At 40.3% G+C, this 12,542-nt stretch overlaps 1 protein-coding gene across 4 annotated transcripts in view; it reads left to right on the forward strand.

Moving 5' to 3' along the window:
* LOC136778219 (neurotrimin-like) overlaps positions 1–12,542 on the forward strand; it is a 125,295-nt gene that overhangs the window by 88,784 nt on the left and 23,969 nt on the right. For 3 of the 4 annotated variants that reach the window (XM_066734868.1, XM_066734867.1, XM_066734869.1), the window contains exon 2: positions 8,547–8,627. The exons of the other annotated variant lie outside the window; for it this stretch is intronic. In XM_066734868.1, the coding sequence (XP_066590965.1) occupies positions 8,547–8,627 (81 nt within the window). The remainder of the gene's footprint in view (positions 1–8,546; positions 8,628–12,542) is intronic. 4 annotated transcript variants of the gene reach the window in all.

Consider the following 12,542-nt stretch of genomic DNA (forward strand, 5'->3'; position numbering starts at 1 on the left):
AGGTTTAGGAGCGGATTGGTCCTCGCGCTCTTCGAATAGACGGGCAATTGTATTATATACGCGAAAGTTGAGACATCGGTATAATTGCACATCTTTAGCAAGCAAAGCAAGTATTAATAAGTTTGCGGAGAGTTTGACATGGTGGACAGATAACAATTATGTAACGTCTGGTACTACTGGGACGACGTGTACGGAGGCTGAGCAATTAGTGTTCGTGACAGTTAAATTATGTGTCCGAGGGAGCATTCGGCGCCGGCGGTTCACCTTGCGGTGCCGCGTTACACAATCAATGAAGAAGCGTTTTAAAACTTGAGAACTCATTAGCCCGTAGAGAAGGGCCGTCAATGAGAGGCGGGACGCGGAGGACTTATCATGTTCGGAAAAGTTGGCGAGGATCGGTATGGAGGAAGACCAATCCCATCTTAATAGGACGTCATTCCAGATAAATTGCGGAACGCCGTGTCCCGGAGTTGCGCTTAAAGGACCGAGGAAATACGTGAGCCGAATTTGGTTATGCTTCTTGAACGCAGGACGGCCCAAACTACGAGAAACCCAGTACCATGTATCGTTCGCGTAACGAGCCAAACCGTCTCGATCTTCTATCTTTCCCCCTTTTTTTACCCTCAAGAATCCAATCCTCTTAAACAGCGGCAGCAGCCCTAGGCTACTTTCCAATCGCCTGACTTATCTGGATTAAAAGATTGCAAACAAAATATACCCGATAAAAATATGCCTGGCCGAAAAAATCCCTCTTATATACATAATTTATTATTATTATTACTATTTTATTATATTAAGCGAGCTGTACAAATTATCGAGTATCGCAAATACATCGACCGGGAGGAATATTCTAATGCAGCTTTCGTGAATTGGCAGGTATAATTATTCCGTTAACAAGAACACTTATGCCAATCGATTATGCGTGAGCTCAAATAACTGCCAAACACTGTATCATTATCGAGTATTGGGTTCTATATAACATCTGTCAACGAGTCTCGCACGAGCAAAGAGTACTTATAGCTTCGTTAAATGTTGGCTGACGATGTAGGCGAATTTCGGCGGATTACAAACGGATTATTAGTGCAGCGATCGAGCAGCAATGTGCTTTGGGTTAAACGTGTTTGTATAAAAGGAACGTATATAGGAGCTTGGCGCGTCGCTAGACGATAGTAAAGTGGGTAGAAAAAGATGGGTGGTTGCTGCGCGTTTGAAAAAATTTTGGAATTGGTCGTTAAGCCACAACCGTAAATGCGTTTAAGCGGGCAGCGTTGTTCAAGATCCCATTTGCCAGTCGTGTCAATATAAATGTAAATGTCATTGAGAGGCGAGCGTGGGCCAACGCACACAATCGCGTCCTCTGGAGGACGATTGCTCGACGAGAATATTGCGAATGTGCGTATGGGACGTCCACCACAATTGAATTGCCCTTTGGATTAGAATGTATAGAAATGCGCACACGCTGCCAGCACTTTGTTTCGCGCATCGATCGCTCATGATTATTCACAAGTATTAGGGATATTCGCATTAACAGGCAAAGTGTCGAAAAGTGCGCACCGCGAATTATCCCCGAATTAAATTATAACGAGATGATTGCATTTGACAATTTTGCGTCACGCGAGCATTTCATCAATCGGAGCTGTGCATTCCTCGACGTACAAGAGATTACATCGAATTGGTGACAAATCGCATTTGTAAATATCCCGACGAAACGTTATACGGAGATTATAGAGCGTCGAGCTACAGAGACGACTTTGTCGGGCCATAGAGAGAGAGAGAGAGAGAGAGAGGGGGGGGGGACGCTTGAAAATTGGTATATTCGCCATCGAGAAGCTCGCCTCGAAGTTCGAAATTAAAGTTTTATCCTCCAGGCCAATCTCCGTTTTCCCCTCCGATTCTGTTGAGAAATTACAACTTTTATACGATTTCTGCGGGGTAGCGGTAATTAAAAGGGCGAGAATGGAGTGAAATGAAAAATGTATCGCGAGCCGTGCTTCGTTGAAATATGAAAGCTGCTTGAACCGCACTTTTTCACTGTCGTAGTTATCTCCATATACGCGCGTATTATTCGATTTTCACGCTGGCATTGTTCGCGGCGAATCACCGGAAACAAAGCGTTATCTTTAAACCGAAACAATGTTCCGCTCTCAATCTGCGCATGAAACAACTGGCACCAGCCGGTCCCTGCAATCGTTGTCATCAATCACGTGTGTGATGCATGCGCCGATATCGACGGCGAATCCCTTTCTAACACAGACGAATGGCGACCATTGGGACCAGGATTTTTCCCTCCCCAGTCTTTCCATATCCAGGTATTTGTCGGTGGTCACAACAAACTGACGCCTGCCCCATTCCCTCGTTCCTCGATCATCCACGACTCTGTTAAAAAAAACACACGCACGCACGCACACAAAGAAACACGAAAACACGTTAAAAACTAGTTAAATCGATCGACGAATGATTTGGCCAAACGTTAAAGTAATTTTATCGTCGATCCCTCCACGTTTTAGGGATCGTCCAACAAACCTGGCGAATCTTTGGACTTTTGCATGGAAATGGACAAAAAAAGAATTCATCTTTCTTTTTGATATCAGGTAGCTGTTCATGGAAGCCTCAACTGCACGGGCATTGTTACATTGTTATAATATTTCATGAAAGAACGTAGTGCGAAAACGAGTGAATTCATAACGGTCGAGTTTTATCTTTAAAGTTGAATGGAACCTTTCGCAATGGACCATTAGGTTATTATGCAATAGCCTGGAGTGACGTGCGAAACAGTAGAAAGTGTGGGCATATGCTGATATTTCGATGATTAAACACGTGGAATGACGTCTCGAATAAATTCCTACTACTCGTTAACGTGGTCCTGTGGATAACTGCGCTTAAAAAGGATATTAATTCATAAATCACACGCTAAAATCCGAATTACATCCTTAAGGAGCCAGAGGCGAGCTGATTTACGGGTTTCCATGAATCACCAGGTAACATGGGCTACTCGTTAGGGAAAATAAAGAAGGTGAAAAAACGTTAACGCTCGTGCAAAGATCGCTTGATTACACAAAAAGTATACATTTATATATAGCATACAGTACGCGTAGAGAATGAAGCAGACACGTGGTTTTTTATGCCAGATATCGTGAGTGAAGGAACTTTTTTCCTCGAGAATCTACAGGACTGGCAAAGAGAGGGCTTTTGTCGGTGCAGGGTTTCAATTTACATACACGTACGTCGCCGAAAACAGCCGAGCGCGTAAGTCTCATTTAGTTTTCATTCAGGAGAAGAATGTCCCACTGCATGCGTCACGTATCTTCCGGTTTCGCTCGTGTGAACTCTTTCCACGTACATTTACTTCTTCCCTTATCTGTGTGTATATATTCTCTACATTCAGCGTTGGAGGAACAATTATTTTCACACATGCTGTATTGTTTACATCATTATGATTATTATTCTAGGAGCAAAGAGTAAGAATCTCTCTCGTTATTACGAAAAATCTATATATATACCATCGTAGAAAATGATTAGACGAGAAGTTAAACGGAGGGGGACGTCGAATGAAAAAGACTTTCCGAATAAAATTTTCTAGTTGTGATCTCTAATAGGAAATGGAACATCAGCAGTTATCTCGTATTGGCTTTTGTAAACGCGATATCCTCTTTTGCGAAGTTGCAAATTTTCGCACTCGTAATCACAAAACATACGTCGTTGAGCTCTTCAATCGCGTTAGACGCGATCGTTCCGGTGTGTGCGTGTATGTGTGTCGACTACTGGAAAGCTCTACCTAGTACTACGGTGAACCTATTAATCCTTCTTTGAGTAGATAACAGTGCGAACCACAGTTTTGGACCATTCCGACCAAACAAAGCGCTGTCCTGTGCGATGGTCGAAATACTTTTGGCTCTGAAATGAAATGATTGTGGACAGGCCAAAGCTTCGACTAATTGGATTTGCAATAGCAAGTACACCGTACGCTCCCTTTTTTAAAAAGATGATTTAATTTTTAGTTTCATTTTGTATTACATGGAGATAAATAAAATTTTCAAGCTGAGACGTATATTACAGCGAGGATGAGGAAAACACATTGCTGGTTTACCGTAAGGCTAGTTTCGTTTCGACAAAAGGGTTGGATAAAAGCAATGTACCTAACACGATTCCACTGAAGATAGTGGTGGGTATACTGCTCTTTCAGAATAAAAATGGCAAAAGCTTGTGAACTTTCCAGTCGCTGGGTATTCCTGCTGCAGTCACTTTCAGAAGAACGGTAAAAGAAAATTTCGTCATTGCGAGCCGTATTTTCTGGACTTCGACTAATAGCGAGGGGAATATTGAATGCGGCTTCCTTCGCTGGTTCAGGTGTGCACCAATTTCTGCAGGATTTAGAAAGACTATTCTACAAGAGAATACCCGTCGGAATAACGGCTTAATTTAAAAACTTACGTCCGCATTGAGAGCAGCAGCGTGGTTAAGATCTCATTCGCGAGTAGAAAGCAGACCAGAAACACTCGCCAGAAGCACCGCAACGCCCGCATTGGCAAAAGCAGCAACTGACGAGTCTTTTGAGCAATAAAACTGTGTTTCGACAACTAATGGAGGCCTCCTTGTAGATCCTACTCGCGATTACTTCGCGTGTGCCTGCTGGAGTTAAACGAAACTTAACGAATGCTTGAAAAATTTTAATATAATTTTCATTATATAATATACTCTGAGGAAAACGTAACATTTTTTCGCGTGGTGTATTCAACGGGTAAACGCGCGTACCATGTAGGTTAAATGGAAGGAATATTTGTAAGGTATTTGAGGAGATTACTCGGGAGAAATAGAAAATTTTACCTGCATGTTTAAAAGGAGAAAAAGTGAGAAATCTGGAAAGGTTGGTCTCATTTGCCGGAGAAGAGAATGAATTTTCAAGCAGTACCATTCGTGAGGAGATGGTATACGCTAGTGGATTTAAATTATGTGCAGCACCTCGTTTATTATTAGCAGAAACATAGACAAATCAGAAACGCTAATTGGTGTTTTGTGAATAGAAGAGAAACGCAGTAGGAATAAGACCAGGGAATAATTGTGCTCGAGAGGTTACTCTGTGTCGTTCTTCCAGGTTTTGGTTGATGTAGAGATAGAGAGGGAGAGGGAGAGAGAGAGAGAGAGAGAGAGAGAAAGAGAGGAGGAGGGAGTAACGTGTGAGGAATAGACGTTTGCGATTCCCGGATACGAACTTCTCGCACCGGGGCTCCCAGAGCTTCAACTTGGAAACTTGGACTCGTTTTAGCCTGTTCAGGCTGCATGCTGCCACACGCGGCCTGGAAGAAACTTCGTTACTCCGATCCATATTTTATTTAATCTGACAAAAGCAGAAAATAGTAAGAGCAATGCCAGGGTTCACGGTTGGGCAGGACGCCGAAAGGATGCTCGAAGGAGCTTGTCTGGGCAGTTATAACCGTTTTTGCGCTTTTACGACGACCGGTTAATTCGCTGTGCAATTGCCACTTTGGCGCTCTCGCAGATGGGGCGAATAGTGGCAGAATCCAATTTTGCCCAGTTTTTCAACTTGTCCGTTCTCCCAAGTTGGTTCTTTTATTCTGGCAGCCTCCTCGTTCTTCCAGGCCACCATGCGGACCCTTACCCTCTTGCCCTTATTCCCTTCGCCCTCATTCCTGACAGTGGTCCATGCTCTCCGCGAGGAGGAAACCTCGCTACATAAACTGAGAGGGTTTAACACACTTGGGTGTAAAATTAAATTTATGCCCCTTGCAAGTTTCTGCAATATCCTTAGCCGACAGGCCATGCTCGATCTTTGTTCCAGCGAGGATGAGTTTGACCTGTCGGTAACAGCGATATTACTTATCTATGCTGAAAATCCTATTGATTTAATGCCTATTCTCTACTCGATGAATAATATACGTGGAATTCCAGTTTTTGAAAATTTTCTGATTAATGGAGACTAATGGTGAGAATTAATACAGAAATATACGATCGATATATTCATTTCCCCTTTATACCAAGTTTTCAAGGGAGATTGACGACTCTTGAAAATATTGAGTGGGTAGGATTAATTCGATAATTCATCTCTGGCTCATGCAAATGAGTTCTATCCCACAAATATATCGAGCCTAATGAGGATATCGATAAAAGTCACTTGCCATTTTTCTCAATTTATGGTATTGAGATCGCGCGAGGTTTGCACGTGTGTGTGTGTGTGTGTGTGTGTGCCCGAGTCTATTCATATATGTATATATACGTATTCGCCTAGACGAAACTTGGCGGTGATAGGAATTGGCTTAGTCGACTATGCTGATTGTATTTTTTATTTTTTTTTTAGCTCATTTGAATTTCACCTCGACACTTGCAGCGTATCGCTTGAATTAGGTAAAGAGGCTATTGGAAAAGTGGCGACAGACCGGAACGAACCAACTTGGGTAAAACACTCCTTTGGGTGTATAAAGCTATATTAGGCTTCGTACCTACGTTAAACTTCACAGTGGCGTATAGAGACTTTCGATCTCCCGGGAATTTACATGCGGTTGCGAACCATTGAGCGAGACAAAGTGAATAATCAAGGTACTCCATTGTGTCAGGCATGCTATGATTTTCATTAGTTGACGTAAGCGCAAGTTGTTAAAGTTAAAAACAATTTGCACTAAAATTGCCATTCGACGAGCTCCCATTATCATGCTAAAATGTAACTCTGCGTTAAAACGATGATTGATTCCGTACCGAGTGGCTTGCTTTACGCAATAATTTTGCTTCATCCAAGTCCATCAGCTCCGTTGCATATATAGACCGTATACAGCAGTTGATGCTGATACGTGTGCATAGCTCTGCGCCACAGACTTTTCACACTGCAAAACTCTAAGAAAGCATTATAATACTTCAATGTGATGCGAACTTTCCTCTCGCACTGTTTATCCAATTTCTCGAAAACGCTCGCCTTTACCGTGCCACATATACCTGACAAATTGATCCCGACAGTTTGACCTTTCGATACGAATTCCAATGTTAAGACAAATCGATTCGGGTCAGCCTGAAAGCTTATATATGAAACACGATCCTACCATAAAAAATACTATACACGTGATGGACGCTCAGCAGATGTTTTGACACGACATATATTTTCTCAAAACAATTTCTGGCTTTATTAAAGAAAACAGAAGAGTGTGGGAGGGACGTGAAAAAGAAAGGCTATATATCTATAGCGATGATTCATCAATTATTTGGCGTCAAATATCGCGAGAGAGCTCGTGATGCACGCGTGATGCGATATATTCGATCAGCGCGTTTGCTTGATTGTTAAATCGGATTGTGTTGGTAAATAATCAAAGAATAATCGAGTTGTTCGTGGAGATCAATAACGCGCATCGATCTTTTTCCAAATGAAAATGCGTTAGTGGAGCAGTCAATCACGACTGTACAGCACTGGTTATATTTTAGCATTGGAAAACATAAAAATCGCCAAGTAAATTTCACACTGTCGAACATATTGGTTGGACTGGATAAGTCGGGAAATCCGACGTTCGATGTATGCATCCCCATGCTCTGGGAATCTAAAGCTGGAAAAAGCGCTCTGTCGATTGCATATAGCTCTCCGCTAACCCAGATTACTTCGTTAATCGTCTCACGGTGCATCACGTTACTATCGTTTTATGGCGAGGCTTATTGTTCTAAATAAACGAAGAGAAAAATTAAATAGTCTCTGACAAAAACAAAAAACTACCCCCTGTGTATACTGTTTCTATTTTTAATCCCACTTTTAAAACGAAACGACCCTTATAAGAGTACATCACCGAAATATCGATCCGTCTATTGTTTTCAAATACGAGAATTATTGTTCCTGTGAATTTGTGTATTTATTTAAAATTAAATATATTTGATGTTTTTTTTTTTTTTTTTAATTAAAACACCAAATACCGACAAATCCCTATTAGTTGAAGTAAAGTTATTTCGGCGAAATTGATTTAATATTAGTGTAAATAAAATAAACACATCTATGGCTCTACAATAAACACGAGTACTTATACGTACCTATATATGTCCATCCATTTTGCGTCACAGGGAAACCATATTTAGTTTTCCAGCAGTTAAATCAGTATGTAGCATCGGATGTATACCTTTGATGGGCTTTAGATTGCAAAGTTTTGCCTAGAAACATATCGGTATTCGGTGAAAATTTTTGATAAAATTGTAGCGTATCGACGGTGAATGTAGCTATAAAGCATCATCGATATTGTTGAATGAAATATCATTTTTCCAGTAAGCCTCGAAAAGTGGGCTTTGTTTTTCAAACGCAGCAGAAAGCGTTGAAATTTCCAAAATACGCTCGTATCGTCAAGGCTTTCGTACACACATGTAATACTGTAAATATTATATAAATACAGTTTAGACTTAAAATTTCACATAGCTACATTGGACACTAGTCGAGGAAACTTGCCCCTTGGAGAATTACCAAAAAAATTGGAAACTTATTTCGAGGAAAACCATCACTATAAATATTATTTTCTGTTATTGCTACTTCAGTCTCTCGTTAATCGAATTTACAAATCTTCCACTTTTTGCAGGACGGCGTATGCGGAACTTGGACGTTTTAGGCCAAATTTCCGGTCATCGACATGGGATACAAGACTTAGCGATATTAGACGGTACGTTCTCTTGCACAAATAAGAAATTTACTGGCCACGATGAAAATCCCGTTTTTAATCAAACCCAGCGAGCTTGCGAGAATGATCGCATCGCATACTTATATATAAAGCAATAAAGTAGAGAGGAAGAGTTAAAAATTGGAAAAAGCAAAGCATACATATAATCTGGTTGATGCTGTATGTCAGCGTTTCTTTGACAGAGGCGGCAGTGCAAAACTGACAGGAGCAACCGCGACGCGAGGGTTCCTGTGGGACACTCCGGATGGAAAACGTCATGTTGAAAATTAGACTCGCGTGGACGCGTACGTTCGGCAGTGGGTGTCGTTGTTGTCGCTGTTAAAAGCCGAAATAAACGGTAGAACGGCTACATTTTCGAGTTTCGTTAACGAGTAAACGTGTGTACAGCCGGGGCAGAGTCGTGAAACGGGCCATTTCACGGCAGTGTACTCTCTATGTATACGCCATCCGCTGTCGTGCCCGTAAAATAACTAACCGAACTCGTTTCTGTTCTTCCCCCCTTCCACTTTGCTTCGTGCGTCCCTTCACTATTTTTTTTTTGTGGAAACGCGTTAAAAAACAACGAGCCACTCATCGAAATGTCGTACATCGATCGTTTTACAGGCAACTCTAGTGAATATAATCGTGTCGTGTGTCCTGCGAGCTTCCTTTTATCACCGACCCGTCACGAATCTCCGGAAAAGCTCCACACTCCAATGGAATTAGACCTCTTTCATCGCTGGTTACATCGATATCAAATATTCTCTTTTTACAAAGCGAATGTTTTTTTTGGTCAGCCTTCTCGTATACGTTATCAGCGCAATAAAAACGAACCGCAAAAATAGCAACAACTATGAGTTTAACGATCGTTGCTGAAAAAACGTAACATTGCAGAGCTTGAGACTTTTTGTCCAATCTGCTAATTGATCGTTTGCAGTGGTAGAAAGGATATACATAGGACGTTTAAAGTTTTTTTTGTCTCAATATTTATTCGAAAAAATCGAATTTTTAACAATGTATGGGTAAGGAGATACTTTCGATAGCTGTGTTGGGTCTCGATACACGTATAGCTTCCATTTATGGATGGGTTAAATAAAATTCACGTTTGAAAACTGTTATTGCACCTGCGTGAGGTTAATTAATATATTCATTGATTGCAACCGACGCGATGCGACGCGACGCACCAGCAGCTTTAATGTTGCGTTGTTCTCGCTGCCCTCGAGAAAACTTTTTAAGCAATGCATTTCGCTGAAAGCCAGACTTTTTAATTGGCGAATTTAATATGCAGCATGCGCGCACGTAGCGCTCCACATTGCATATTTTTCAGTCGTTGGTGATTTCGAGCGTGTTGTATTCTATTTTCAAGTGGTGCTGGAATGGATGGCGTTTTATCACGGCTAAAAACCGAGTTGCGCTTTTAGTTGGTCGTCGATTGTTTTGAAACATCATACGTGACGAAACACAATCGACGCGCAGACCCCTGATAAGCTATAGTGCTTTTCACAACTCCTCAACGGATTTGTACAATCCTATCAACATTTTGCGAATGATTGAAATTCCACGAGCATTAACAGTATAAGCCTCGCAAATTATTCGTAATATCTAATTATTCCTCTCGTTGTAATTATATAATTATTACTACTGGACTTTACACTACGCGTGGTTAATAGATACAAATTTTATAGAATTCGTATGGAGATTTTCGTTGGGGATTTCAAGTGCATCATTTTTCGCCGACCTGACATATATATATATATACACCGAGCGAAGCTGTTGACATTTCTTAGTTGCTGGGTCGGATTTGTATAATCTTGTTAAAGTTCCATAGTTGATCAAATCGTTCGATAGCTGATCAATTTAGTATTCCCAAAGAGTCTCCAAGCTTCCAAGTCACGAGTTACCTTCGTTTTGCTATTGTACTCGTGAGTTTTCCAACTTTTTATGGCCGTGCCACGCGAAGAAATTTAAGGATCGGATTTACGACGATATTTACGAGGTGACTGCGCCAAATGGACGCGGCGGTTATTTTAATAGCATTTTCCCTTCTTAATCCAGGTACTGATTTGTCGTGCATTGGTCACGTGTCCTCTATTCCATTCTCTACGCGTATACTAAGCTAAAATAAAACCGATCACACTACCATTTCTCCCTATTAAATCTGTTATACTTTTAAATCGTCTTTATCAGCTTGGAAAAGGCGATCAAAAAAATAAGTTTTAAATTGTTTAAAAGTTATGTATCATAAAATATTATTACGGATTATGTTGGACTGCAGAAGGTGGTATACTACCGTATAAGTGTGTTTGTGAGGAGTCTGTAGAAGCGTTCAAATATAAGTTAAGAAAAACAAATTTAATTTAAAGGTGCATTCTATCTTAAAAGACAATATTTTTCTCGGAAAACATTTAACGAAAGAAGCGAGGACGCCCAGTGAAATTACATCCCTTCAGTTGACTAAGGCTTTCAGGAATGAGTATACATATTCAAGCAACTGAAAATATTTTGCATCTCCGCCTGGTTTAATAACGATTTGCATATACATACGCTTCATCGTGCACTATCCCAGGCAAATCAGACTTGACTGTAGCATTCGTTGAATCTCTCAGATAGAAATATATCAGCCGCATCGCGAGATCCGGATAAAACTTTTTTCGCTACCACTTAATTCCTACTCCAATCTTCTCAAATTCTTTTCCATACCCCCTCCAAACGGCACATGTCGAGAAGAAACTGTCAATTCCCGATCGATACAATGCAAAATACACTAAGGTATATATAATAAAATTTTAAGAACATAGTCACTTGAGCGATTGAGAAACTGTGCATATCTTTTTCATTTGCCTAAATTGGTAGTATGATCCAAGAAGAAACTTTCATATATATCCTACGGTTTTACATCGCTATTCTTACACATTGTATAAACTCCCATTGCAGTGCAACACTCGTTATAACGAAGCTGATTTTATTCAATCTTGAAACGAAAAGATTCCCTTATATTTTTCAAGCATTGTTCTCTTTAGTTCTAAAACCTTTATTTTTAACCCAGAAACTTCGCTCCAATTATTATGTTCCTATTAAATTTTATAATTTCATTCAGATCTCTTATCTCACTGATATTAACTGTTTTTTATTTACCAATGTTAAAGTAAGTTTAACAAAGTTTCGTTTAAAAAAGTCAATCTATCGTGACTTATCCGAGCGGACATAAATTAACAATCTTGAATCCGGAATTTCCGCATCCACTCTTATTTTTCCCAGGATTTCCTGAAAGACTTTATTCTTGCTGACGTTTAAAAAAAATTTTCTTCCATGCGTTTTTCTACCGAGAAAATTATATCGAATCGGGTTACGGTAATATTTCATCAGTGATAGTATAATACTACCATGAACGAAAATTTAAAGTTATTGTTTAGGTTGTGTAATGCAAATTTGGATGAGATATATACAAGTGGTAGCTGATGGTGCCAGTATAGTATTAGAATATAAGGTTGCAAGTACGATAAATATTTATGAAGGTACTTGTCAAAGCAGGGATTAAGCTGGCATGGTAATTTATGTCGTACTTGCAGAATCCTTTGGTTATTACGTCGACAAAACTATAAATCACTATGCTGAGCAAATCAGTGGGGGGTCTGGTGGCACGAGGTGGGCAGTTACTTCCCGCTACAGTGATTCACTGAGGATAGTTACGAGCGTTTAGGCACGAGTACGAGCGCAATAACTACGGTCTAGTGTAATTGAAGTTACAAATGGGAAAGAGGCTAACTCGACTACCCATGAGTCAAATGGCTCATAAATAAATGCTACCCCAAACTTGGATTAATAATTCTATTATTCTCAATTTTTCATTCCAAACTTTACTACTGCCTTCTCTCCTCCAACTTTAGTTTCCTATATTTTTCTTTGCTTCATATTATA

The sequence above is a fragment of the Prorops nasuta genome, unplaced genomic scaffold, assembly GCF_024137725.1.
Source record: "Prorops nasuta isolate Cenicafe-Biocafe unplaced genomic scaffold, Cenicafe_Pnas_1.2 PNAS00014, whole genome shotgun sequence".
Lineage (NCBI taxonomy): Eukaryota > Metazoa > Arthropoda > Insecta > Hymenoptera > Bethylidae > Prorops > Prorops nasuta.